Source organism: Baudoinia panamericana, assembly GCF_000338955.1.
Source record: "Baudoinia panamericana UAMH 10762 unplaced genomic scaffold BAUCOscaffold_5, whole genome shotgun sequence".
Classification (NCBI taxonomy): domain Eukaryota; kingdom Fungi; phylum Ascomycota; class Dothideomycetes; order Mycosphaerellales; family Teratosphaeriaceae; genus Baudoinia; species Baudoinia panamericana.
The window spans coordinates 311228-337296 of record NW_006911261.1 but is presented as its reverse complement, the minus strand read 5'-3'; the positions used below and the strand labels follow the sequence as shown (position 1 = coordinate 337296).

The 26069-nt window shown below is 53.9% G+C and overlaps 15 protein-coding genes across 15 annotated transcripts; 5 read left to right on the top strand and 10 right to left on the bottom strand.

Moving 5' to 3' along the window:
- Window positions 1–111: 111 nt before the first annotated feature.
- BAUCODRAFT_436962 (uncharacterized protein) lies at window positions 112–1546 on the bottom strand. Its single transcript, XM_007677434.1, has 2 exons — window positions 1482–1546; window positions 112–1408 (listed from the first exon to the last, which is right to left on the bottom strand). Exon 2 carries the CDS (start codon window positions 1211–1213, stop codon window positions 311–313), a length of 903 nt encoding a protein of 300 aa, XP_007675624.1. The 5' UTR covers window positions 1214–1408; window positions 1482–1546; the 3' UTR covers window positions 112–310.
- Window positions 1504–3431, bottom strand: BAUCODRAFT_436539 (uncharacterized protein). The gene has a single exon (XM_007677433.1). It carries the CDS (start codon window positions 3011–3013, stop codon window positions 1793–1795), a length of 1221 nt encoding a protein of 406 aa, XP_007675623.1. The 5' UTR covers window positions 3014–3431; the 3' UTR covers window positions 1504–1792.
- A 48-nt stretch (window positions 3432–3479) lies between these two features.
- BAUCODRAFT_32794 (uncharacterized protein) lies at window positions 3480–4469 on the top strand (the record flags this gene model as incomplete). Its single annotated transcript, XM_007676991.1, has 4 exons — window positions 3480–3596; window positions 3690–3798; window positions 3859–3912; window positions 4007–4469. Coding segments are annotated over 4 exons (400 nt in total), but the record flags the coding sequence as incomplete, so codon positions are not given.
- A 461-nt stretch (window positions 4470–4930) lies between these two features.
- On the top strand, window positions 4931–5885 carry BAUCODRAFT_121565 (uncharacterized protein; the record flags this gene model as incomplete). The annotated part of the gene is made up of 2 exons (XM_007677432.1): window positions 4931–5769; window positions 5831–5885. The coding sequence occupies 2 exons, from the start codon at window positions 4931–4933 to the stop codon at window positions 5883–5885; spliced, it is 894 nt and encodes a 297-aa protein (XP_007675622.1).
- Window positions 5886–6012: 127 nt separating this feature from the next.
- Window positions 6013–9552, bottom strand: BAUCODRAFT_46874 (uncharacterized protein; the record flags this gene model as incomplete). Its single annotated transcript, XM_007677154.1, has 1 exon — window positions 6013–9552. A coding segment is annotated over one exon (3540 nt), but the record flags the coding sequence as incomplete, so codon positions are not given.
- A 421-nt stretch (window positions 9553–9973) lies between these two features.
- Window positions 9974–10260, bottom strand: BAUCODRAFT_32791 (uncharacterized protein). Its single transcript, XM_007676990.1, has one exon. It carries the CDS (start codon window positions 10250–10252, stop codon window positions 10037–10039), a length of 216 nt encoding a protein of 71 aa, XP_007675180.1. The 5' UTR covers window positions 10253–10260; the 3' UTR covers window positions 9974–10036.
- Window positions 10261–10486: 226 nt separating this feature from the next.
- On the bottom strand, window positions 10487–10957 carry BAUCODRAFT_436504 (uncharacterized protein). Its single transcript, XM_007677431.1, has one exon. It carries the CDS (start codon window positions 10775–10777, stop codon window positions 10517–10519), a length of 261 nt encoding a protein of 86 aa, XP_007675621.1. The 5' UTR covers window positions 10778–10957; the 3' UTR covers window positions 10487–10516.
- A 358-nt stretch (window positions 10958–11315) lies between these two features.
- BAUCODRAFT_32790 (uncharacterized protein) lies at window positions 11316–11931 on the bottom strand. Its single transcript, XM_007676989.1, has 2 exons — window positions 11788–11931; window positions 11316–11734 (listed from the first exon to the last, which is right to left on the bottom strand). Exons 1-2 carry the CDS (start codon window positions 11891–11893, stop codon window positions 11529–11531), a joined length of 312 nt encoding a protein of 103 aa, XP_007675179.1. The 5' UTR covers window positions 11894–11931; the 3' UTR covers window positions 11316–11528.
- Window positions 11932–12699: 768 nt separating this feature from the next.
- BAUCODRAFT_436496 (uncharacterized protein) lies at window positions 12700–13216 on the bottom strand. The gene has a single exon (XM_007677430.1). The coding sequence runs from the start codon at window positions 13091–13093 to the stop codon at window positions 12713–12715; it is 381 nt and encodes a 126-aa protein (XP_007675620.1). The 5' UTR covers window positions 13094–13216; the 3' UTR covers window positions 12700–12712.
- A 495-nt stretch (window positions 13217–13711) lies between these two features.
- On the top strand, window positions 13712–14981 carry BAUCODRAFT_436465 (uncharacterized protein). Its single transcript, XM_007677429.1, has 2 exons — window positions 13712–14536; window positions 14582–14981. Exons 1-2 carry the CDS (start codon window positions 13915–13917, stop codon window positions 14854–14856), a joined length of 897 nt encoding a protein of 298 aa, XP_007675619.1. The 5' UTR covers window positions 13712–13914; the 3' UTR covers window positions 14857–14981.
- A 340-nt stretch (window positions 14982–15321) lies between these two features.
- On the bottom strand, window positions 15322–17753 carry BAUCODRAFT_106297 (uncharacterized protein; the record flags this gene model as incomplete). The annotated part of the gene is made up of 10 exons (XM_007677428.1): window positions 15322–15739; window positions 15812–15898; window positions 15950–16362; window positions 16409–16456; window positions 16528–16733; window positions 16806–16864; window positions 16907–17010; window positions 17068–17168; window positions 17219–17495; window positions 17552–17753. The coding sequence occupies 10 exons, from the start codon at window positions 17751–17753 to the stop codon at window positions 15668–15670; spliced, it is 1569 nt and encodes a 522-aa protein (XP_007675618.1). The 3' UTR covers window positions 15322–15667.
- A 112-nt stretch (window positions 17754–17865) lies between these two features.
- On the bottom strand, window positions 17866–18145 carry BAUCODRAFT_32787 (uncharacterized protein). The gene has a single exon (XM_007676988.1). The coding sequence runs from the start codon at window positions 18133–18135 to the stop codon at window positions 17974–17976; it is 162 nt and encodes a 53-aa protein (XP_007675178.1). The 5' UTR covers window positions 18136–18145; the 3' UTR covers window positions 17866–17973.
- A 1139-nt stretch (window positions 18146–19284) lies between these two features.
- Window positions 19285–21563, top strand: BAUCODRAFT_121559 (uncharacterized protein; the record flags this gene model as incomplete). Its single annotated transcript, XM_007677427.1, has 9 exons — window positions 19285–19404; window positions 19524–19716; window positions 19774–19920; window positions 19973–20211; window positions 20278–20430; window positions 20458–20640; window positions 20709–20733; window positions 20793–21056; window positions 21118–21563. 9 exons carry the CDS (start codon window positions 19285–19287, stop codon window positions 21561–21563), a joined length of 1770 nt encoding a protein of 589 aa, XP_007675617.1.
- Window positions 21564–22334: 771 nt separating this feature from the next.
- Window positions 22335–23689, top strand: BAUCODRAFT_23436 (uncharacterized protein; the record flags this gene model as incomplete). The annotated part of the gene is made up of 3 exons (XM_007676927.1): window positions 22335–22566; window positions 22615–23620; window positions 23647–23689. The coding sequence occupies 3 exons, from the start codon at window positions 22335–22337 to the stop codon at window positions 23687–23689; spliced, it is 1281 nt and encodes a 426-aa protein (XP_007675117.1).
- A 5-nt stretch (window positions 23690–23694) lies between these two features.
- On the bottom strand, window positions 23695–25810 carry BAUCODRAFT_32783 (uncharacterized protein). Its single transcript, XM_007676987.1, has 3 exons — window positions 25462–25810; window positions 24903–25402; window positions 23695–24845 (listed from the first exon to the last, which is right to left on the bottom strand). Exons 1-3 carry the CDS (start codon window positions 25769–25771, stop codon window positions 23874–23876), a joined length of 1782 nt encoding a protein of 593 aa, XP_007675177.1. The 5' UTR covers window positions 25772–25810; the 3' UTR covers window positions 23695–23873.
- Between the last annotated feature and the right edge of the window lie 259 nt (window positions 25811–26069).

The following is a 26069-nucleotide window of genomic DNA, read 5'->3' as shown; positions in this document are numbered from 1 at the left end:
CGCGTGGTTCAACTTAGTGTGGAGAAGCGCGCAGCTTACGCTCCGAAAGCTCTCGGATACAGCCGTCCTAATACCCAGCCGTGCCAAGAGCTCGACAAGTCATGCAAACTCTTCTTCGTCCATAAACACCTCCATATCCGAGCATCGAGAGAAGTTGCTAGTCCTTGTGCTCTGCATGTTTCTAGGCTACATATTGTACTCGGTTGCGGGCTATGCATATTGCTTGCATTCCCAATGCACCAGTCTCCACCGTTGGAGGCGCTCTACCCTGAGGTCACCAATCTCTTGTGGACAATGGCGCTCCACTGCTTCAGTCCTGCTTCGCCTCGAACAGCCTCCGAAGCGCAAAGATGTCCTCGCGCGTGACTTTGTTCTTACCGCGGCGCATAACCGCCTCGAAGAGCTTGCGGACCGCTCTGTCTAACCTGCGAACAAATCTCACCGATTGTGTTGATAGTTGTGTAAGTGTGTCGCGATGCGGCAGATCCACCGAAACAGCGTCTTTCTCGTCTGTTGGAAGTGTAATCTGCATCTCCAGCACTTTCATCAAGTCGTCCTGACCACTTGCCCTGAAGCTCATCGGTCCGGCAGCTACACAGATGTGGATCGCCTTGATCAGAGCAAAGTGTTCTGGCCGAGTACCATGCAAGAACAGGAGCATCCGCGTGGGCATGGTGACCAAAGCTCGCTCACGTCCGTCCGTGCGCGTGAGCCGGATTTTGAAGCTACACGATGCGTAGAATATCGGTAGGAGCTCCCGGCGCAGCAGACTCGAGGTCTTACTGAGAGGCGGCTGGCTTGGCGCATATATTGGCTGCCGAAACTCTCCGACATAGTACTCATACAACTTGACCCGTAGCTCGGGTGGCAGCTCAGAGAACCGATGGAATTTGGGATGCATGTCGTCGTCCTCGAGCAGCCGCAACAACTCCTCTCGTGGCCCTTTACGATATTTGCTGATGACTTCGGAAGCATCAATCTTGCGGCTCGCGATCCGTTCCCTTAGCTCGCGGTTGGTGAGGGTATGGTGAGATAATCGGCCACGGTCGGAGCGGTACAGGCAGTGCCTGAGATGTCCTTTGTCGGTAATGCCGCCGACTGGGTAGTTGCGCCGTTGGAGTTCGGTACGCATCTCCTTCACCGTCATCTTGTATTGGTCCGGGATGAGCTTCCAGTAATCGTCATGCTTATTAGTGGTCGTTGTGGTCGCCATCGTAGGGATGCTAGACTCGGAGTATAAAAGTTATATCTCCACGCCTCTCGCGGTTGATCTGTTGGTTCTTTGTCAGACCAAGTGGAGGGCTGTCTGGACTGTTTATAAGCCAGCCTGTGCGGTCACGTGGGCTTGGCAGATGAACAAATTGCAGAAGTCAATGAGCTTGTCAGTGAGCGTTAGGGTGAGTGAAGGCTACAGCCGGTAGAGCATGTCAGTCAAGACTTGCATACCTGCGCATGTAGCTTGAAGGCTTGGGCACACGGACATGCTGTCTGCAATGTGAGAGCGGCTAGCGGTTGAATCAATTGCGAGGACAGCATCTGTGCAAGAAAACTGGCTTCGCTGAAGAAGATCCAGAGTACAGGACGGTGTGTTCCCTAGGTTGGTAGCTGCTGACTGCAGCAGGTCAAACTCCCGAACTCCGTGCTAAAAGAACGCTCGCAGTGTCGTCGTAGAAATCCCTAGGAATACCTAGTACGCAGATGCTGAAGCAATGCAATCCGGTGCAGCTCAAAGCCTCGGTCACCACCTATACCTTAAACCTCAGGCAACAACAACATTGAAGCTGTCCATCCTTCATCCATCCTCCTTCATGATATCCCGCCCTTGATCTTGCAGCCGGAAAATCGCACCCTTGACGCTTTCGAATGTGAGCATTGTTGTCATAGCCGCGGGCACTGCACGGACCATGTTCGTACCCATGCCGTTGTAGAACGCTCGCCAACCTTCCTCGCGCAGAATGATACGGCATGTCTGGATCACGCCGCGATACCGAGGCCGATAGGCTACACCGTCGGTGTTACCGATGCGCTTGCCTGTGGTCGGAAGTGCTTGGCTGTGGTGATTCGCGGCCACGCCGTTAGCCTGGCTCTCCGGATGCACATGCCGTTGTTGGGTCTGGAGGCGGGTACGAACAACTTCGTGGGGATAAGTCGCTGATGTGGCGCAGATCTTGGAGAGAAAGGTTGCAGCCAGTATACCAAGAGTATTCCGGGCTTCCGAGCCAGCAGCGGCAGGCGACTCGCCCATCTCAAGTCCCGTAAATCGTTGCTTGAAGTACTCATAAAGTGGGAATTGGATGGCGACGTGCGTCAAGCCAAGCAAAGCCGGTGTGAGCCCGGAATAGAAGGCAGCTACACCCTCAGCCCTCCACATCTGTCGCGCTGCATCTAGCGTGCTGGCATACTGCCATGGTGTCCTGGCTCCGTCCGAAGCAGACCTACTAACTTGTGACATGAGGCGGGTCTTGATTACCCAGATAGGATTCGTAGCAAGGGTACTGCAAGCTCCAGCGGTGAGCGAGGCATAGATGCGAGCGAACCACTTATCGGACTCTCTTTCAGCGAACCCGTGCTTGTAGAAGTAGTCGCGTGAGCTATCGTACACCGCCATGTACACTGCCCACGTTGGTAGGTAGCCCAAGAGCATGGGACCAAGACCGCGATAGAAGCCACGTAAGCCGTCTTCTGCTGCGATGGTTCTTGCAGTACCCAGAAGTCCGTGGTACAGGTGACCAGCCTCAGCACCACCTCGGTGGCCGGCCAACGTTGTGAACCCACCTTGTGCCTGCAACTTCGTTTTGATCACATCCAAAGGGCATGTCACTAAGCCGCTTGCCATGCCCGCCGTTGCTCCAGCGAAGCTATTTACCTCCGCACTGGACAGATTTACTGTCCATACTGCGAGTTGAGGGAATGCTGTCCGCTGCTTCAGCACCTTTTTCGCACTTTCCACGGCAGTGTCCTTGGGTGGGCCGTGATCATGCGTATCTCCCTCTCCTTCCGCCATCCTGTGCATTCGCCTTCTATGGCTATCGTCTGTGCACGTCTGACTGTGACATGCTCGAACGGTACCGCACCAGGCTCTGACACTCCAACTTTCACGCGTTCACCGTCCTTTACAAGCTTCCGCAAAGCCGGTTAAGCCGTCAATCCTCTTCCAATGTCGTTAAGCACGCCCTGATGCTGCAAAGAGGACAGCCTTATAAACGATATAGATGATTCAGTCGCGCCGCTGCTTCCTGAGGAAAGACTGGTGATTAGTATGGGCACGACCGTTTCACCGCTTACGATACACAGTGCGCGCAACGTTGAAGCTCGCAGTGAAAGCTCGAGTGGGGTGACGTCGGAAACTGTCCGTGCACGGCCCGGCTGTGCTTCTGCCGGCGTGCATTGACATTCTGAAGCTTGCAGGAGTAACTACAACGATATTGAAGGCAGGAGTTCGCACGCGACAGTCCGCACACTCCGCTCATCGCCGCCAGGATGTCGTACCCTTCACTTGCGCCCTTCATCATGAAAAGGCCGTGGCTAAGGAGCTGGTTCCAGCCATTGGCCACATGGTACTTCGAGAACTCCGGCTACAGGAAACTAGGCCTCAGGTACGAACAGAACATGGCGACTGCTCGACATGGGGCACACCAGTGCCAAGCAGTTGTGAAATCGAAGTAGCGGCTGACGCATGGATATGACAGAGCCGACGATCTGCTACCGGAGGAGACCGAGGGTATGCAGCTTGCGCTGAAGCGCCTTTCGCCGAAGGAGGCGTACGACCGCGTGTTCCGCATGAGGAGGGCATTCCAGGTAAATCAACATGTGAAGGAATTTACATGGAATTGGATATAGGCTGACAGGATGCTGCAGTGCTCCCTCACCCATCAATTGCTGCCAAGAAACGAATGGACAAAGCCAGAAGAGGTACGCTCCGCTGCCCCAATCTGGACGACCCGATATCACACTCCAGAGCTGCTCTGTCAGGGAATAAACATCATTACTGACATGGTTCTTGCAGGATTACCCGTATCTTTCACCCATTATCAGAGAGATCGAGGCAGAGCTTACCGAGCGTGAGGACCTTGAGGCGATGGTAATCAAGCGACGGGCGGCCACACCGAAGCAGACATCTCACTAGGTTTCGACGAGGGTGCGATTGTAGTAGTGCTGTACATATCTCGTGCTGCAGGCGAGCTGGCGATGTGGGTATCAGATAGGCATCTACTGTGTACAACTAGCTTTGGCTGGAGCACGCTAGAGCGCCTTGTCACCTGCAGCTTCATCTCTGCAACTCTGTTTTCCCGGCGTCCGCAGAATGGTCGGGAAATAATGTAACACGATGCCGACAAAGCAACTTGGGGCACGTGATACCGCTCCACGGACGCGCTAGGCAAGCATCGTCGCGGAGATCGCCAGAAGTCTGATCGGTCTTGATGACTGCATCCCCATCCATAGCTGTATACAATTGTTGCCTACCAATTCAACTCATTGTTACTAGATTCTTTCGATTGCGGCGCTGGCTTGCTTCGACGTGCTGTTTCGCTCTCTCCGCCCGTCTGACCGGCGCTTACTTATATTGCCTGGAGACCTCCGTTCTGCAAAAGGCCACGGACAATCCTTTCACGTGGCTCTCGCTAGAGCAAGCACGATGTCGCTAAGACGTTCGGCTCGTGTGAAGTCCGTCACAGGTAACAGCGATTTGCCGAATAATCATGCGGTAAACGCTACAGCGCCGTCACACAAACGTGGCCGGAAAGTCAAGGACCCGTTAGCACAAGCAGTTGGAACCATTTCAGCGCAGCATGCAACGTCAAGCGATGCAAATGGAGCTGTACAGTCGCCCATGGCGCCTCCGCCAACAACTCCAAACAAGCGAAGAAGAGTGGCAAGGACGCCCACGGAACCTCCACCCGTCACGCCTACGCCTTCCGCTGTGGGGTTGATGACAAGCAACAGCGTCCTGAGACCGACGTATAGTTCCGGAGATATTGATGACGCTACTCCGCTGCCTGACAACAGGCCGGCGGAGCCGCACACCACTAACGCTACGCTCGTGACACCTAGAGGAACGCAAGTGCAGCCCAACTATAGCAACTTCGAAGAGTCATCATCTCAGCCTGCAGCTAGCTCTCTGACTACAGCAAGAAGTCTACTGGATGAAGCGGTAGCACATCTACTAGCAGTGGACTCAGGCTTAGGACCTGTGATTGACCAGCATCATTGCCACGTATTCAGCCCTTCTGGGCTTGCCGAGTCCATCGACCCTTTTCGCTCATTAGCATCGGGCATCATGGCTCAGCAAGTATCAGGTGCTGCAGCAAAGAGCATCAAAAACAAATTCGTTGCTCTGTTTCCGCCTGAATCCTGCCCCAGCGGCTTTCCGTCTCCAGCACTCGTTGCAGAAACCGGCATTCCAAGGCTGAGGGAAGCGGGACTGAGCCAGCGGAAAGCTGAGTATATTCAAGGTCTTGCTGCAAAATTCACGAACGGCGAGCTTACTATTCCAATGCTCATGAACGGCTCCGACGAGGAAGTTATGGAGAAGCTAGTCGCCGTCCGCGGGCTAGGAATATGGAGCGTAGAAATGTTCATGTGCTTCGGGCTGAAACGCATGGATGTCTTTAGTACTGGCGATCTGGGTGTCCAGAGGGGCATGGCAGCGTACAAGGGACGAGATGTGGCGAAGTTGAAGGCTAAAGGCGGTAAATGGAAGTATATGAGCGAAAAAGAGATGCTCGAGGTTGCTGAGCCATTCCGGCCTTATAGAAGTCTCTTCATGTGGTAGGTCATACCCCTCTCGCCGTTCGATTGTCGTTGCTGACCAAGCTGCGCTACGTGAAAGGTATATGTGGCGCATAGAAGACGTTGACGTCGCCGCCATACAGGATAATGCATGAGCCTGTACGACATGACTGACGATCGCCTTGCGTAATAGCAACCACCAGCGACTAGTGACTTTGTCTCTGCTCAACGTCCCGGCTGCGCATCGATACAAGCAGTCGAGCGTGAAGGACGTCAAGATAGTAAGCACAGGCGTTCCATGGCCTTGAGCAGTGGGCGCTCGTGACTGTGTCCGGATGCATTGAGCGCATCCCAAAGGATACCCTGCCCTCCCCACGGACGACTCTGGTCCTCTCCATTCACGGCCTGCTCGATCATCTCGTCCTTCTTACGCTCTTCGGATGGGAACACCTCGTCCAGGCTCTTCTTACATACCTCCAAAGCCTCTTGCATGGCCGTCTCGACCGCGACGGCACGCTCTCGCATGGCTCGCCGCATCAGGCCCTCTACAAGCCTTTGGACGTCTTCCACAGTCGAGTTGAGTCGCTCTACAAGCCGCATTATGGAGTTTACAAGATACTCCTCTTCATATACGGTCCCCTTCTTACCTCTGGCCCGCTTACGCTCCTCTCTTCGCCGGTTCTTTGAAGTCTTCCTCGTGGCGTTTGTGGCAAGTGTGCCAGTGCTCCGGTTAGTGTACCGAGTCATGAAAGTTCCTGTGGTCGAGGCATCGGTTGGAGCAAGAGAGAGGTTATCTGGGATGTCCTCATCGCCACCGTCAGCACCGTCAATAAAGGCTATAGGGTCTTCAGCCTTCTTCTGCCGCAAATCGCGTATGCGAGGCACTTGCGCAGCAAGCTGCGTCCTCATTTCAGCCAACATCTCGGTCACGCTTGCAGAGACTTCGACAAGACCTGGATCTATTGAAGACCGTAAGAGCTCCGATCGACGACGATGTGCCACCAACCTAATTGCTTCGGGGAATTGGAATGCCTTGCACAGAAATCTGACCGCAGAGTCGACATCATCCAAATAGTCAAGATGTACCGTAGCTGCAGCTTTGAAGTTTTTTGCCTCCTCAAGGCTTGCTGATAGATCTCTTGCTAGGGTAGCCAGCTCCTCTTCGCTCACCGGCACCAACGCCGCTGCGGCAAGGCATTCCTGCCATAAGCTTGACGAACGATACGCTTGGTACGCAGAAGCATAGTCGTGCACGAACTCGTACGCAATGCCAGCTTCCTTAAAGCGGTTGCGAGCGCTCATGGAGTCGCCGTACAAACGCATAAGCTCAGCCACTTTGCTAACATCATACCGGTACAACTCAATTGCTGCTCCGTACAGCTCATGCTTGACCATGTAGACCTTGAGCTCGTCAAACGCATCGGCCGCATATAGGTGCGACAACGCTTTCAAGTATCTCTTGAGGTCGTTGTCGATGGCCAATCGCTGCCGCAACGGCGACATGTCGCGCAAGCTTTGCAGGTATGGCAGATACTCTCGCGGGTCTTTCTGGGACTGTTGAGCTACAAGTAAAGCAACATCAAGGTCATACAGTCCGAGGGCGGTATCGTACAGCTGATTGACGTCTGCTAAGAAGCAGATGTGTTCCACGGCAGCCTCCACCTCTTCTTGAGTACCTTGGGTACGCAAATCTGAAACAAGAGCCAGCCCAGCTTCCAGATCTGGCGGACTTTTGCAGACATAAGCGGTGACGATGTTCTGCAGTGACGGAGATGTTTGCTTTCTAAATTCGTGCAGGAAAGCTTCGCAAATATTGTTCACTTTCGAATGTGCTCTTAGGAAGGCATGCATTTCCATGCTGTTCGCCGCGTCACCATTTAAAACCGTCTGCTCCGGTTCAGATTTCAGTGTCTCCTTATATATCGTCTCCGCAACGTCCTCGGCTGACAAGGAGCTTAGGAACAGATCGATGTACTCGGGTTTCCTGATCTGCTTCAGGAACAGAGGCACGTGTGCCATGAACTGAGCTGGCGCATGATCGTGGAGGATGTTCATGTCTACACGATGCGTCCTGCAGGTCATGAATGCCTTCTTGTAGTCCCTGTTCTTGATACACGCCCTAACAGCTGAGAGTATAAGTGCTCTAGGATAGACTGTCTCGAGGTTTCCACGCGGCATCTGTAGCACCAGTGAGGACGTACTGGGCATTACCGTAACAATCTTCGCTCCTCGCTCGATGCTGCGACACCGCTCGTCCTTCTCCGGCTCGTCAGGTGGGACTTCGAGGCTGCCATCACGCCGAACATGAACGAATTTCACCAAATGGTTGCTGGTGGTGAAGATAAGGTGGGTATCTGTCACAAGGTACGAGGTGCAGCCGGGTATGCGGAGATTGTTCGAGCCACTGATACTAAGGAGTCCGTTCTCAGATAGCATAACCCGCTCGCCGGTGAGTAACCGGTCAGTGTTACTCGAAGAATGCGAATTCGTCGAATCGTGATTCCGGCGCAGCAGTGTAGCCTTCTTGACAGGTTTACGACTATAATCGCAAGACCATTCCGAGACTTCTCCGTTGCCATGACGGACAATGATTGTCGTTCCGGTACTGTCGAACGACACCTCTGCGGCTGGTTCATGAAGCTCAAGCTCGTCGAATGCCATCGGCGGTGGCACGTTCGCATATCGTAGAGGCGTGATCTTTAGCCGTTTCCCATCAATCACCGCCACAAGCCCATGATCATTGGGCGGTGTTACAGAGCCACGCGCGATAGCAAATGAACAGCTAATGAGCCTGACGTCTGTGTTGTTGTAACATGCCAAATCCAAAGCTTTCTCTGGATGCCACTTCATACCCAGATGCGTCATATCACCGTGCTCATTTAGCGCGAAGCGGACCTCTTGCTTCAAGTACCAATGGTAGTTGCCCACGGTCCAAAGCTGAATTCTGTCGATCAGATTCACCGCAAGCACCGAAGAGTCACTGTTCCAGCTCAGCGTAACGCTGCTCCTCAGTACCTCTGCTTCCTCCTTGCTAAGGCGGAGATCGAACTCTCCATGACGGAGACCGTTGCGTTCGAAAAAGACTACCTTTAGACGGTCGTCGAGTCGCTGTATGCCCGCTAGTACTTGTCCACTGGGCTTCCAGCTAAGTGCACCCTCCAACCCATCTACGGGCTCTGATACACTTTCGAGCACCCCTTCGCGGCTATAGACCCTTACAAGACGCCTGCGGCTCGCGCCTTCGAGTATTGAGTTCATGGCAAAATACTGTCCGTCACCTCTCCAGGAAAGCGCTACACGACCGTCGTCGAGCGGGCTAAGCTTGCCTTCATCGACATGCTCCGGCATAGTTGGATCACGCAATGTCTTCGCTGCGCCACGACCTTTGAACTGGGTCTCCTTCTTACCCCAACCCACAGAGACATGATCGGATACCTCGACGTCGTCCGCTGCAAGTGTTACATTAGCGGTCAGCTCAAAGTCTCTTGTCATGACGAGCAACGTCCCCGCATTGGTGGCAATGGCAAGTAACTCGTCGTCCGGACTCCATGACGCCACCAAAATGCCAGCGTCAACGGACCCGACAATCTCTATCTGTTCCTCGCCAGGTAGAGGTTCCTGGCGAACAGTAATGATGTCTCCGTTGGCGAGTACTAGAGTTATCGTTCGCGAGTCTGCGAAACAGTGAAGGCTCCTTAATTGAGCTGAAGGGTCAGCATCCCAGACAGCTATAGTCTGCGCTGAGTCCACAGTCACTGCGTCTTGGCTCAGATGTCTCAACGTTATCGTGGGGTTGGCCTTGGTCGGTCCAGATGCTATCACGGTCCCTTGGAGATCATGTCCCAAACCTGAGACATCTTGGACGGCTACATCAACCTCCTTGATAATGTTCAGATTACGCATTGCGACATGTCAGATTCTTGCCTCGTTTGGAGTTCTTGGCTGTCGTGATCTACTATGAGTAGGAATGTTCTGTACAAATATCTTCGCAGGCAGGTGTACCCAAGCGAGCCAATGGCTGCACTTTCCGGTTACACCGGGGCCACATCCCGATCCCGAGAGGATTGAAATGAGTTCGCTCTCCTCATCCTATCTACAGTATCTTCTCTGCCTCGTCGCCCCGGAAAACTCTTCGTAGGAAATATGTCACCTCCGAGAAGACAACGATCTTGATGCCTAACCCATGTACCTTGTACAGGACTGGTTTTAATCGGCTTGTGTAGTCCTTAGCATTTCTTGTAGGCTGTTCCTACGACTTTTTTTCTGCTAGCGAAGCCTGTTTCGTAGACACATAAGTAAGGCTACCTTAAAAGGGCAAGGTACGGCAGAGTGGTGTGAACATCATGCTGGCGGCAGTCTCTTGAACCTCGTCTGTAATCCCAGGATTCGGACGCTGAGCGCAAGTGGCTAAGCCTTGGGTCTCGGCTGGAAGCATGGCACATGTAGCAACGAAGCAGTCCACTACCTTCAGCTTCTGCAAGCCTCTAGCTAAGCAGCAGTGTTGCACAGGCCCTTCAACCATGAGCCGCTATATGCAAGTGAGAGTGTTATGCTGTTTGTCCTGCTTCTCCGTCTCCTCTTCTTCTTCGTTTGTCGCACCTTCCCGTCCCATCCTCCGTCCTCATTTTCGGCCGTCATATCACGTCTGCACTTCAGCGTCCATACACTGTCTCCGCGTCCGTGCCCGCCGCTATCATCGTCACGGCGGGCTCATCCTCGTGGTATAATGACCAAGCGTGAACCGTGGCGCGTTGTCTTGTTGGCTTGCTTCCCATCAACCGTACCATCATGCCTTCCCTATTCGCAGCGTTGGCGCTCTACGAATGAGCTTGGCGGTGTCACCGCTCCTCGAATGAGAGCCATGACTTTTTCTTCGCAACCACCTCTGCCAAAGCGAGGGCTCCAGCGTGAGCACAAGGGTAGACGTGTCCGGACAGGTGTACCCCAGTGTCGACATCAATAAATTCTGCGCAGAACAGAATGCAGCAGTCAGCGTGCTCTTCGACAAGGAAGACTGGGCGGCCCTTCTGCCGCTGCTTGAGACCATCCTCGACGATCCGTTGCTGCCACACCAGTTGTGTCGGGAGTACCGCGCGAGCACGCACACTCTCCAGGATCGAGTTGACTACTGATCACGAATATCACTGACGACTTCTCTTAGTCTCCGCTCTTGGAGCCCTTTATTTCGACACCATGGAAGGCTCATATTGAACGTGTCGAGAAGTCGTCGACAATCTAAGGGCTGTACTGCGAGCCGAAAGCCGGACATCAGCACAAGTTACGGAGCGTCTCGCCTCGTTTGTGGAATGGGTTCGTCTAGGCAAAGGAAGCTGTGTGGATTCCACGGACGAGAATGATCGGCCATGGAATCCTCTTTTGAGCGAAAGGGCAATGGCTGACGTTTGATTCATATAGGGGACAGCGAGGTCGAGGATAAACCGCAAGCTCCTAGAGCTGCAGAGGGACAGTAGAGTAAGCCGGAGAAAGCTGCTAAGACACAGCGCAGCATATCACATAACGAGCCGAGCGTCGGGGGTGATGGCGTCAAAGGTAAGTGCACGAATGAAGCAGTTTCCGCCCTGCTGCCAGCTCTGCCATCATCAGAATCTCGTCGTAGGCAGCCGCCTCGCCATGCCAAATCCAGCCGGGGGAGGGTCAGTAAAGCGGAACTTGGGCGGCGCGCTGGACGAAGCGAGCTTTGCCAGACATAGCCTGTGCTCCGGAATACCAGTCTGTATCGCCAATCAAAAGCGTTTGCCACCCAATCCTTTTGCTCGAGGTATGCGTCGTAATGCGGGCTACGCAAGAACAGTGATAGCATAGCACTCGGCCGGCCGCTTGCATGCAAGTCGTGTAGGTATGCTCCAGTGTAAGCAGAAGCCTTTGGAAAGGACCATAGCCAGGTTGAGGAGGTTCGAACACGAGCCGGGTACTAGGAGAGTAACGACTTCACGTGGCGTTGGGTCGACACGGAGCGTAAGTACCGTGAGCGCCAAATGATAGACTATACAACAGTGAGGTTGATGAGCTAGCCAGGGAGTGCGAGGCGAAGCATACAAAAGAGAGTAAGCACGGTAACAGCAGCAAAAACCGACTTATGTGGTAACATAGGGAGTGGCGCTGGGACGGAAGGCGTGCGTCGCATATTCTGTCGGCCAACCATTTCCAGTGTAGCACACCAGGTGCCTCCGCATCTGTAAGGTGCGGTTAGCTGCTACAACAAAACGGAGTGTCGTGCGGGTTGGTCTCATGTGCACGAGTGTCAGTCTGGGCCATGAAGGCACCGCCCCTCAGCGTTGGTAGCATACGAGTCATCATGCTGTCTTGCATCTTGCAACTGTACAAGGTGTTGGTGTAGTCATTGCACTACCTCACAAGATCCCTCCTCCTTGTAGGTCCCTCAATCAGCCTCTTGCGGCCCATGTGCCCTTCGCTTGATTACTGTGCTTGGAAGTCGCCCTTTAAGCGACGTTTTGAGTTGCTACATATTGGATGTCACTAGTACTAGTCCTTGGGACCCGGAGACTGTGGACCACTTGCGTCTTCAGCACCGTCTTCAGGTGAGATAGTATAGCTTACGTATTGCGTTTTACGCATGATATTACAATGGTTTAGGCTTTACCAGGACCTAGCTGTCGATATGAATGTCTTGTTCGGACACATGAACGAAACCTACCTCTAATGTTGTGCGGTGGAGGCGAGCTAAGATCTGCCGTCGACTTGCACGGCGCAGCACCGGCCCGCAAAGGCGAGAAGGAACGTCAGCTTCCCCAGGTCCCCCGCACATCCTGTTGCTTACTCCCTTTCGCATGGTCTACTCATGCTATCCAATCTTTGCCTTCCCTGCCACCCTGCCCGCTTACTCCTACTCTCGAACCCGCTTACGGATGTACTCGATCCCGCAGGTAGACACCCGAGATTCCGGTCGTCTCCAAGCACCAACGTCCCATGCTTGACGAAACGGGCTACAATCGTCCCTATGCTACAGTGCATGAGCTTGCGCTGCCACCCCTGTGCGCCCAGCCGTACTAAGGCACGTCGCACCAGACGCATGAGTGGGTCTCACATCCTGCGCTTTCTGCGATGTTCTGTCGTTCCTCAACTCGACTCTCAGCATGTCTCTCAGCGTGCTGTAGATGCACTGCTCGGGCCACCACTTACGATTTGCTAAGTGACATGCATGCGCTCCCGCTGCACGCGCCGAACCCTGTTCCTGTCGGAGCCGGCTAGGCAAGACGCGAGGCTGACGGCACGAATGACAAACCTCGGGAAAGGCACAACGGCACAGTCTATGCACTGCGATCTTCCCTCTGCCCGCCGGCACATAGAACGGCCTTAAGCCGATTGCTACCGTTTTGGGCATACGGAGGCTGACCTAGGCGAGCGGTAAGCCCAGTACCACTCTACAACACGGTCTTGCCGACCTCGCATGGCGCCGGCATGCATTGTCCTACTGCACCACTGTGTTGGTATGATATACCAGCTGGATACTATTCCCGCTCAAGCATACAGCACCTCCAATCAAGCGGTGCTATCATGTTGAGAGGCAGGTCAGTTGCTTAGCTTGAACGCTCCCAGACCTGCTGATAAAAGCAATCAGTTTGTGAAATGTTTTACGCTTAGCAGGGCTGCCCGCACTGGTCAGAGAGGACACCGTATGGGATGATGAAGGCCCAACTTTCTTCAAACGGTAGGGCGCCCAGCAGCCTCTTTGCATGGTTAGAGATCCCCATGTGGCTACTACCCTGGCGTGGCTACGATGGATTTTGCTTCTCATTCCATAGTGTCTACACTACTGCGAGCTCGTGGATGCTTGGAGACCTACCACATCTCTCGCAAAGTGCAGCAAGTGCGTCGTTTACCCGTTCCGCCGTGTTGCCTAAGTAATCCTTCGGATGCAAAGAGGGCAGTGTCTTCGTAGTCGCTGATGATAGCTGACGAACCTAGCTGACTCGGGACTCTTTTGATCCTGCTGTTCACTACCGCTAGCTGCTTCAAGTGCTGAACGCGATTCCGCCTGACCCACGGACGTTCAGGATGCGAGCATGCCTGCCGCTTGCCCCAGCAGCAGTCTGCTACTATTGACTTGCTTCAAGAGAGGATCAGCTACTTTGATCATCTTTTTGGGTAGAACGATACCACCATCGTGACTCTGCTTGCACGTCGTTTCCGAACCGGTCCAGCATGTCTACTGAGCGGATTCTCCACATCGAGCAGATGCTCAGTAGCTTTGCACAGGAGCTATGGGATGTAGACGGCCCCGACGACCTCCTTGACGCACTGCTCTACAAGGTGTCGCTCTTGAGAGCCCAACTTGAAGTTCAGAGATGCTTACAGCATACGGCGAATCTTCTGCGGCAGCAACCGTTGAACAAAGCTCTGCCAAACCAACGGGCCACCAAGGTCAAACACCTGATCTGTCTAGTATACCGACGCAACGACCGCGGCAATGACAGATCGAAACAGCTCCGGGCAGCAGATTGCGATACGCTGAAGCTGGTAGGGCTGGCATGCAGCACTGAAGAGTGGCTCAAACTTCGAGACGACGAGTTCGACACTCTCGCTTCTCGTGCTACCGACTTCCTCAACCGCCGTAATCTCTCCATGTTACTGTACCGGCGCGACATCGACAAAGCATTCGAGGCTACTCTTGAGGATCCCGAAGATGAAGAACAGTACCATCGTCTGCTTCAGGTCCGTTCAACCCGGCGCCTGCACTCATTGAAACACAGGAAAGATGAGCGTCGCCTTAGTGACTCAGAAAACACAACTCCGACCCTCGAGATACCCGAGCCGGACTTCAATGGTACGTCTGGTATGTCATCTTACCATACGGTGCTGACTACGCTAGGCCTCTTCGCTGCCGCAAGCAAGCCATCAATCGATCCTACCATCCACGGAGAAGTGTACGCTCTGAGTATTGAAGACTTCCGAAGCGTACTTGCAAGTACCAGTCATGTCGGATCCATCTATCTGACCATCCCAAAGACTGGCCACAACTCTCGCGCTAGTGTGGCACTGCTGTCAGCTTGGATCTCCAACGAACTCAGTTGTCGGCTTGGCGTGAAAGGGAAGCCTCTGCCTCTGACGCCTGAAGAGGACGACGTTTGGGCGGGGCTAGCATAGGCGAAGGGCGGTGTTTGAGCACGATCGGCAGGAAGAGTGGTCCTATCTTGCCGAAGCATTATGAGCTTACATTGTGCTCCACCTTCCCTTCGATAATAGATCTCTAAGATGTCTTTAGCATAGATGGATGGGCTGGATGTCCGGCTACACATGGGACCATCCCTTTTAAGGACGAATATACACCCGCGCCTGGACGTAAACGATCGAGCTTAAATAGACAATACGGTGCGAACTTCTGCCATGACGCGGTCATGTGTGCCCTGTAAGCGTAAGGAGCTCATAAGGTGCCCTGTCGGCAACGGTACGCTGACCTGTAGCGAATGGTATTGGAGAACGATTCGCCCTGACCATCTTCATGTACACGAATACACAGGAACAAAGTAGTCGCTTATATGTCAGATCCCACGAGCACGGTTCTCTTACTATGTCCGAAAGGGTGTACATGGTGCTCTTCGCTGTCATATCAACGCAGAACTGTGTCACTCTGTGAAGAGGACTCAATAAGAATATCTGAAAGGTGCACGGGCTATGTGCAGCGGTGTAACCACAGTCGTGAGCTGATCGTCGTTGAGCGAATCGGTTGTGGTTCGTTATGCAGGCGTGCAAGGTGTGGCACGCCGACCATCTTTTGACATCAGGGGTACACTGAGGTGCTTGTGTGGAGGATTGAGCGGACCCCTCTGTTCTCGCTATAACCATCTACCGGTGAGGCGACGCAGAGTTCAGTACCCATGCCCTCGTAGCCAGCCAATGTAGGGAGTAACTCCGACACTCTATCCTTCAGCCATGCCAGCCCGCATGTCATCGCGCCTCAACCTCGGCGAGTAACTTTGACAGCAACTGGCTTCTGCGTCTCGAGTAGAGTACCAAGTTTCATTTCGTGCTGTAGATTGAAGAGTAGGAGAGTCAGCTGTGTCTCAAACAATCCAAATCACACCGCACTTGCTGCACTTACATCATGGTCCCGTACGTCGAGTTTATACGTCTTCAACAGAGTGACAAGGTAGACTTTGGCAGCGAGAACGGCGAATTTGTATCCGACCTGGCAGAGGTCAGCTCCACCTCACTCCACAACATTATAACGTAGACTTGCGCAGTTTCGCGGCCCATAGCCGAAGGACATGAATGGTGATTCCTTCCAATCACCGCCTACAAATCGCTGAGGGTCGAATTCCATGGAGTTCGAGCCCCAGAACTTCTCCGCGGTATGGAGGTAGAAATACGAGAGGTAAATCAACATGCCTGGCTTGAGCACGACGGGAATTCTCTTGCTCGAGGTGAGCCTTGTCTCCTTGTTGACGACGCGAACAGTGGCATGTACAGTTGGGTGAAGTCGGTTGAGCTCCATTATAATGGCGTCGAGATACGGCATCTTCGAGTTGACAGAGGTGAAGTCGGTCGTGTCAACGGAATGGATTTCAGCCATAAGCTTTGTCAGGCATTCTGGATGCTTGTCAAGCTCGATGAGCGACCAAGTGACGTTCAACCCAATGCTGTGGCGGCCACCTAGAAAGAATGAGCTAGAGCGCCGACCATGTGTTCGCGTATTTACCGAAGAGATTGAGGTTGGTAAACTCCGAAGCGAACTTCGACAATGGCCCTACGAGCCTTGATTAGCACCATCGGCATGGCTCCGACACTATTACGGCTTATGCTTGAGCGCTTGCGTACCGGTCTTCGCACCGCCAGACATCACGGAGAGATTGCAAATGGTCTTCAAGGGCGCCTCAGGATTGTTGCGCTCGTACTCTTCAAGTTTCGTGACGTTGCCCTCGACGACCTTACCGACCTTGAGTCGGAGGGCGGCCTCTGAGCGAGTTGGCTCGCCAGGGGTGACCATCATGAAGAAGAGTTGGAACGAGTACCATACGGATGGCCTGAAACCGACAGATCGAGGGTTCAGCAATTTGTGAGCAGTACGCGAAGCTTAGTGCCCAAGAAGCACGCACCATGGGTTGCCAGCGAGAGTGATAATGTGCTCAGACAATTCAAGTACTTTCCCTCCTACCTACAACCATGCGTAGGACAGTCAGCTGTGTTCGAGACACACGGGCCGGGTTTGCGGAAGGCTTGCATGACGGTGAGGATTTCCGTACAATGTCTCTCCCCAAAAAGCAATGGCGGAATTGTCCGCAGAATATCTGATATCAGGTACTTTGTTGCATGTGCCGTCAGCGGTGGCACGTCAGACTGTAGAAAAGCAATACATACTGTCCGCGGAGTCGACATCGCAGGTCAACGCATCTGCGTGGGTCTGAGCAATGCGAACAATGGTTTCCACCTTCTCTGCATTGGCCTTGTCCTTGTTGAACCTGCACACAGCTTAGCAACGCCTCCAGCGGCGAGAGCGTGTTATAGTTACTCTCGTATGAAGACGTTTCGCTGGTGGCTGACTTCCGGCCCTACGTAGTTGAACAAGGAGTTGCCGATGAGGCGTCGTAGAGTCCAGAACGGTGACCAACTCATCTTGCCTTCGGCGCCCTCTCTTGAGGCGACATCGTCCGGGAACGAATGCACTTCTTTGACCATGTCTGGATCGTGAACAGAAACGAGGATGTTGTCGACCACATTGGCGTATGAGATGCCGTCCGGCCCCATGGCAATAAGTCTTCCCAGCAGTTCTGGCATACCATGCTTGACTTATAGCCGCAGTCAGTATGAGATGAAACATGCAGACTAAATGACAGAGACTCACGATAGATCGGTGCAGCCCCTAAGATGGGAATTCCCTTGAGTTCTGGCACGCCTGGAAGAACCTTCTCACTACCCCTAGACTTGAACGACAGGAAGCCCAGCACAATGAGTGCCCCCAGAACGGCAGTCACAAGGAGTGACGGGCTTGGATCCGTCACCAGCCGGTAGAAGGCTTCGGAGGTGACTGCGGGGGCTGTGACCATACCCATGATAGTGGTTGTCAGATTCGCCATGATGGGTTCTAGAGGGCTAGAGAGGAGATATTCGGACAATGGATAGATAGCAAAGAGACGGATGCTGGCAAAGAAGAATGTGCTGGAAGATGCGAGGAAGCGGCGTCCTGTAACACTTTTATCCCTCCTGCTCGAGGGAGGTATTGACGGCTTTAATCTTACCGTCACGGCCAACATACTTTGTGTGTAGTTACCTGCGTTCTGTTTCACTGCGAAGGCTCTCGCGACGCCTCGATCCGAGTGCGAGGACTCTGGACAATCGAGCCTGTCCGGCAAATGCAGATATGAGCAGTGACCATAATCGCAGACGGGTACGGAGGTGAAGCATGAAACACCTCGCCTCTTCCGGCATGTTGGTGTTTGGTTGCGTGGCAAAGCTGACAGGTCCTTGCACATATGACTGGACGCCGTAGAGGCCAGTCGGTAAGCTGTTAATGCGGCAGCTGCAGCTTGAGATGGCGCCCGAGTCCACAGAGAGTCCCGGCGATGCAACGCCTTCTCGTAAGACTTCAAGAGAACACCAACTGCCGAAGCCGTCGCCTGAAGGGTCGGTCAGTAGCGAAACCTGTCACCTGGGATTACCCATGGATTGACTGATTGTGAAGGAGCAGCCCTCGCCTAGTGTCTCACTGCGGCCCTGCATCACAAGGCCATACTGTTCGGGCATGGAGGCCGCATCCTGTCGCTTTACCGGCCTGTGATGTAAGTTCCGCATTGTCTCCACATTAGCAAAACACTTCAACCATGCCTGAACTTCGAGTTCTTGTCGGGCGTCAGCCACGCCGCCCATAGTTAAAGAGAGCGGCTAGCGTGCAAGGTTGTTCATGACACTCGGGAGGGAGAGCGCACTCTCTTACGGACTGCGGAAATCTATGGGCGCAGGAGCATTCGATGGCCTCTCAGGCGACCATTCAGTCACAGACTCAGCTTAGAGACCTACGCGACAGGGCAAGCGTATGCTCAGGTGGTGAACCTTTGTGAACACTTCATCCACCCTAGAGCAAATTTTGGCTGAGTACGAAAGCGGGTGTCGAGCTGGAAGACCCTTGCATGTCTCGTCGCATGTCGTCCACCTCCCCTTACACGCAAGCGTGTCAAGCTCAATCTTAGGCTGTATCCCACCCTGCCACCCGCTCGTGGCGCCGCGGCTGCGTTTGCGGCGCGGGAGGAGCGGACCCCGAGTGGAGAGCGTTAGAGCTACGGTCGGGATCCATGGTTGGACCTTTCGGGGTAAGAGAGCATACTGTACCCAAAACAATGCCCAGTCTGAGCAAATGCGTGCTTGACTATTCAACCTGTGCAATACGTAGGCAGCACAAGCTGACGCGAAGAGCAGATAGTGACCTGCAGCACGCTTTGCTCAACCAGCAACCCAGGTGTAGCACATGCCCGGCATGCTACCGCCGCTGCGGTAAGCTTGGAATTGGGTCACCAGGCAGGTGAAGCTGTGTGCATACTGCCTGCCCATTCACAAGATGCATGCCTCAGGGTTACCCGCGCGATGGGGTCCTATGCACCGCTTCCCCCCATCAAAGCTCCCACTACTCTCTCGTCACTTCAACCTCTGCTAGATGCTGTGTTGTCCTCACCACCACCATGTCGTTCTTCAAGCGAACGAAGAGTAAGTCACCAACGACAGCGAGCACCACGGCCGAAGCCAAGAATGCGCAGCCCACCTAGAACGCCGCTTCTACGACGACTAAGAGTCACGCGGAGATTGACGAGCGGACAGTATCGCAGGTGGGATCAGAGAAGGCTCGTGACAACGATGCCGGCGAAGCAAGTGCCAACATTGAGCTAGACGAGGAGTCTGAAGACGATTCCGCCTATGTAAGCGGCGTGAAGCTTGCCTTCCTGACCCTTGGGCTGTGCCTCGCTACGTTTGTCATTACGCTCGATAATACTATCATCGCAACAGCAAGCCCACGGATCAGTATGTGCAACACCCCAAAAGGTCTCAAGTGTGGTGCTCACGACCAAACTCTCTCAGCTACAACATTTGACTCCCTCAAAGATGTGGGCTGGTACAGCTCCAGCTACCTTCTGACGACCACCGCTTTGCAGCCCTCCTTTGGCAAGGTGAACGCTTACTTCTCCGTCAAATGGGTATGGCTGAGTGCGTTGATCGTCTTCGAAGGTATGCCGCTCCCGAAACCCATTCACCTGAAGCGCCCACTGACCATATGCAGTCGGCTCGATACTCTGCGCCACTGCCATAAGCTCGAAGATGTTCATCGTGGGTCGCGCGGTCGCTGGGGTTGGCGCCGTGGCCATCTTCAGCGGCGGCATGACTATACTGGCCTACGCCATTTCACTGAAATCCAGGCCCATGTATCTTGGCATCGTGTCATCGATGTTCGGAATAGCTTCAGTCGTCGGACCCATTCTTGGAGGCGCATTCACAGACAGTCATCTGACCTGGCGTTGGGTATGTGACCAGAGGGTACGATGCCTGCTTAGTGTAAAGACATTGCTAACGATTCTGCCCTTGGAGTGTTTCTGGATAAACGTACCATTCGGCGGGGCAGCAGCCTTGACGGTCCTCTCCTTCTTCTCCGAGCCACTGCTGCAGTACAAGAGTATGGCGCTGAAAGACAAGCTAAAGCAGATCGACTTCGTCGGAGCCGTCCTGCTGATTGCTGCGATTGTCTGCCTCTTGTTGGCTTTACAGTAGGGCGGCGTCCAGTATCCATGGCACGACAGCAGAGTCTGGGACTGCCTCCTTGGATTTGGCCTTCTGATCACCGTGTTCTGCATCACCCAAGCTTTCCTTGGGGACCGCGCGACAATGCCACCTAGAATTCACCTGCGCCAGCGCACTGTCGGTGCTTGTGCACTATTCTCCGCATTTCTGGCGGTGCGTAACCGAAGGGCACGAGGCTCTTACCCGCTGTCTTACAACATCGCTGACATGACACGCTTTAGATGGCTTTGTATACACACCTATACTGCAAGTCGAGCAATGTCATTTTGGCCTTTGCAGACTTGGTACTGACAGTTTCGAGACAGATCTGCCTTTCTACTTCCAGGCCGTAAAAGGGGTGTCCGCCAAAGTAAGCGGGATACACATGATCCCGTACCTGGTCAGCATGACGGTAGCATCCATCGCCGCAGGCGGCATCACCACTACGGTGGGATACTACAATCCTCCAATGTGGTTCGGAATCAGCTTGTTCGCAGTTGGCGCCGGACTGCTTTACACTCTCAAGGTGAGCACGTCAGAAAGCCACTGGATTGGCTATGAGATTGTGGCGGGCTTCGGCATGGGCTCATGCGTGCAACTAAGAACAACATGCCTAGGACGTGGACTTTACGTGTGTAGCGCTAACACTAGCCGCTAAGATACCATTCACTGCCACGAAAGTTGTGCTTTCGAAGCGGGATATGCCGATTGGCAACGCCGTGGTAAGCACAGCTAAGAGTAAAGGCTACCCGCGAGTAACAGAGACAGAGCTGACGCCCGTCCCAACAATGCACAGGCCATATTCTTTAACACGCTTGGCGGCGCTCTCGGTGTCAATTGCTGAGAATGTTTTCACCAATACATTGGTTAAGCAAGTGGCTCGGGATGCACCCAGTGTCAACCCTCAGTCTATCGTCTATGCCGGCGCCACGCAGCTCCGCTCCATCATATCAGCACAGCAACTACCAGCGGTGTTGGTGGCTTATGACAAGGCTGTGACAGCGGCGGTTATTCTGCCGATTGCATGCGCTGTGCTTGCATTCTTGTCAAGCTTGCTTATGGAGTGGAAGAGCGTCAAAGGGATGAAGTTAATGTGAGGCCAGTACCGACGCTACGAAAGACACCTACTACGGAAGCGAGCGTGACGGGGATTCTTTAGTCGACCCGACCGGTACCATAGCAAAAGCCATGGCGCCTTGCGCGACATGAACCGTATTTGCTTGGTTCCACAAGCCGTCCTTTTCCTTACCGCTGCGGGCAAACTCCGGCGCCAAGGGAGCCTTTTTACCACCACACTTGCCAAACGGCATAACCTACCGTTCCCACCGTTTGGTACAACCGACACCTGAAGCTGGCAACGCCCTCTTACTCAATCAGCTAATTGCTCCGCATAGTTGATGTGCCCTAGCGTGAGAGCTTGCAGCTCGCTTGTTAGTGTCCGCTGTAGAACTATACCTGCAGCCACGGAGCAGGGACCCATTAATCCTTCATACCCTGCATATCATGGTGCTTACGCAGTCAGGCGTCCCTCTGTCTCGGTTTAGCACGGTGTTTCTGCTGGTCCACATCGCGGTGACTGCGTTTTGACCTTACCTCTATCCAGGCTCTTCTGGTTATGCCTTTTCGGGTCCACCTGGAAGGCATCTTCACCCATACGCTCCAACATCAGCCCCTCCCCATCCTGTATACATCATGGCGAGGAAATCGCCCGCATCTTGGCGGTGTCGTTCGACAACTTTCAGCTGTATAAGTAAGGTGAGTATGGCTTTCATTATTCCTCCATGGCAAATAAACCCCCTTTCGATACCTGAGGGTCTTCGCGGTACTTGCACATCTTGGAGTCTTGTCTCTTACCTGCTTTAGCCAATATGCTCAAGGCCGCGACTTTCGGTGTCCTCGCCTTCTCTTTCTCGGGAGTGCTCGCATTTCCTGGAGCACACTCTTCGCACGGCCATGGGCCAGATGTTATCTACCGCGATGTGGCAGTCATTGGCGGTGGCTCTGCGGGCACATATGCGGCAGTGAGGCTCAATGATATAAATGTTAGCGTGGTTGTAATTGAGAAGGATGTGGTGCTGGGAGGGCACGCGGACACCTACGGTACGTGGCCGTTACTTTACCTTGCAAAGCCAATCTGACCGCTTTCAGTGGACAAGACAACCGGCACCAAGCTCAATATGGGCGTGGCAGATTTCCACAAAATCTCAGTGGTTCTGAGCTATGCCGCTCGCCTTGGGGTGCCTATGTCGAGCCCTGGCGCGTACGATTACTCCACGCTCTACTACGACTTCGACACGGGCAAAACTGTGCCCTCTTTCGTTCCCCCAACCGATGCTGAAGTCGGCGCTGCCTTTGCAACCTATGCCAACATTCTCGCAACCAATTACTCATACCTGCAAGCCGGCTACTTTCTCCCAGATCCTGTGCCAGCCGAGCTTCTGGAGCCTTTTGGCGACTTCGTCAACAAGTACGGCATCGGAGCTATCATGCAGCTTATTAACCAAATCGTTCAGAACGACGGCGATATCTGGACAATGCCGACCGTACAGCTCCTAAAAGCCGTCGATCTATCCCTCGTGCAATCAGCGCTACAAGGATTTCTTGTCGTGGCCAGCGGCAACACCCAAGACCTCTACACCAGCGCCGCCTCCGTCCTGGGCCAAGACGTGCTCTACAGCTCCCAAGCCATCAAAATGGATCGCCATGGCCGCGACGGAGTCACTCTCACCGTGCAAACCGCCAACGGCATCCAAGCCATTCCAGCCAAACGCCTCGTCGTCGCCATCCCACCTACCCTCGACGTCTTGTCCGCGTTCGATCTCACCGACAAGGAGCGGTCGACATTCAGCAAATTCCAATCTCGCGGCTACTACGCTTCGGTCGTGCAACACTCCGGGATCGATCCCACCGAATTCTACACCAACATCGGCACTAACACGCCCTTCCACCTGCAGAATTTGCCCGGTATCTTCACGATCCAGCCGACGGGTCTGGAGCATCAGTATGCGATCTACGCGGGTACCTTGTCGCCCGTTTCAAATGCAAGCGCTCAAGATGTAATCGTGAGCCAGATCGAGACGCTGCAGAACGCCGGTGTCTTTCCGGCCGATACACCGGAGTTTCTGTACTTTAGCAATCACTGCCCCTTCCGTTTGTATGTCTCTGCGGATGATATTGAAGCGGGGTTCTACGGGGATTTGTACGGATTGCAAGGGACGAGTAACACGTTTTGGACGGGGGCGGCGTGGATGAGCCAGGATTCAAGCTTGATATGGAATTATACCGAGACGCAGGTGCTGCCGGCTTTGATGAAGTCGCTCAAGGCTTCATGGTAATTATATTTCGATGATGGCGAGGTTTAATAGCCTCGTTGCACGTCGACCACACCTCTCTTTGTGGTGGATGTTCTAAGGCCTACTGCCCGCCTGCCTTAACCTCCCCGCCGCCGTACCAGCGCTAGGCTCCGGCCACGTATCCACCGCCTCCTCCACCTCATCCAGAAACCTCGCACTATTCAACACATCTGTTCCCCCCAGCACCACGCGCACGCCAGGCGAGGTTGCATTAATCTGCGCCACCATCTTCGCCTCCTCGTACGTCGCTCCCCCAACCATAAAGACAATGACATCTTGCGGTTTGTCCCTCGTCTGTCCGCCGCCGTCGACGAACGGATACGCCGTCATCGATAGTCTCCCTTTGATCAAGTCCTGCAATGTGTTTTCCAGGCGTGGCGAATGCTGCGTATACACGTTCTCAACGCCACGTAAACCGCGGTTAATCCTTGACCGCGCTTCGGAAAAGATGTTCTGCGCTGGTTGGAAGAGAGCTGGCATTGGTGCGCCTTCCGTAGAAGCTGCGTGCACGCTTGAAGCGTAGGCTAGGAGTTTCGGGATGAGGTTAATGCGATATCTGCTCACGCCGCCTGCGACAGCGAGGAGATCCATCAGGGCGGGCGTGTGATTACTCGCGTGATTGGCGTATCGAAGCGCGTAGATTGCAACCAACCGCAGTTTGTTCGCTGGCGGTATCGCTGGGTTCTGGATCATTTGCTGTAACGTCTTCACGTCAAGCGTGTGGTTGTCGTTGCATGCTAAACTCTGTTCGAGCTCGGAGACATCGAGGAGATGATCCGTCTCCACGCGTCGGCTGAGCTCTGTCACGAGCGTGACGTGTTTGGTGACGTTACCGGAAAGACGGCGGAATTCGGGATACTCTTCCACGAAGCGTTTCATGTCTTCGATGCTTTCCAGTTTCTTGCCGTCGGCTTGTTTGGCGGCGAATTGCTCGACGTAGTCTTTGGCGTTCTGACCTAGATCACCGAAGTTGAGATAGAGGTTCTTGGAGAAGAAGGGGTCTTGATCTTGTGATATAACGATCTCCTGTAACACCTGTTAATGGCCGGTCTTTTAATGTTTTGCGAGTACATTGTAACGCACCTTAAACTCCGGTCGTACATCTGGCACATCACTCAGGTTGACTCTTCCATTCTCGATACCCATCAGCTCGTGAACCATCGCTTGATACGTCCACTGTGTTAGGAGTGGCGTAATGGGGTCGTCTCTGCGGTCCACAAGCAGTAATATGGGAGGCGTATCCGGCCGCCGGAAGTCGAACAGCTGCTCCTCTTGCGTCATGGCATACCGCACCTCCGTCGCCAGCTTGCGACACAGCACGCTGTTCCTTTCATACCGTATCAACGGCTTCTTCTTCAGACTCAGCAGCAACGCAAGCACGCCCTCCGTCGTCCTTGTCAAGCTGTCGTGGTTCCACGCATCCGCGGACGAACTGAATATGCGTGTCGGGAGCGGAAGGCTGCAGAGGTCTGGGTTGATTACGATGAAGTCTGCGAAGTACTCGACTATGCTCTTAACAACCTCGTGATCGTCTGCTTCGGCGAGACGCTCGAGAGAGGACTTTTTGATTATGTTGCTGAAGTCTGGTGTCAGTCAGAAGCCTAGTCTACTCCAGCACTTGATCGGGCAGGTAGGCGCATACAGATGTGATACTCGCCGTACTTGGGTTCTCGAAACTCATCGATAAGTGCTTGTATACTGTCGGGAGACGGCCGAACGAAACATAAGCAGCGTAGATGGCGCATCTTCTCCCGCTCTGCGTTGTCCAGGCGATCGGTAAGGTAGACGGAGTGGTTTAAAAGCGCGGATTGAGTGGTAGCGGCGGAGACGATGGGAACGGTGTCGCGGTCCAGTAGGAGTATCTTCATCTTGGCGGCGCTGGCATTGGTAGTGCTGTCGCCGGTCGATACCATCCTCGTTAGGTATCCGGATACGGACTGGAAGACGTCCATGCCGGCGGTACTGCACCAGCAGGTGCTGTCTTGTGCGCTTAAGCTATGCCACCATCATCGCTGCACCACCACCATGAGCGTTCCTCCTCCCGTCCAGCTATGGGGTTGCTAGTGAACGATCTGTTCGAAATGTCATTAACGGGACACGTGAACAACCACCTACATAACCATGTGAAGCTCCTCTGGCGATTCCGGCTGGCGGGACGATGCCCGCTCATGGTCGGCAATGGCCAACCGTACAACCACTTCACGCGTACCACACGCGTCCCCAACCTACCGTCTCAGTCAAGTGGCGCCG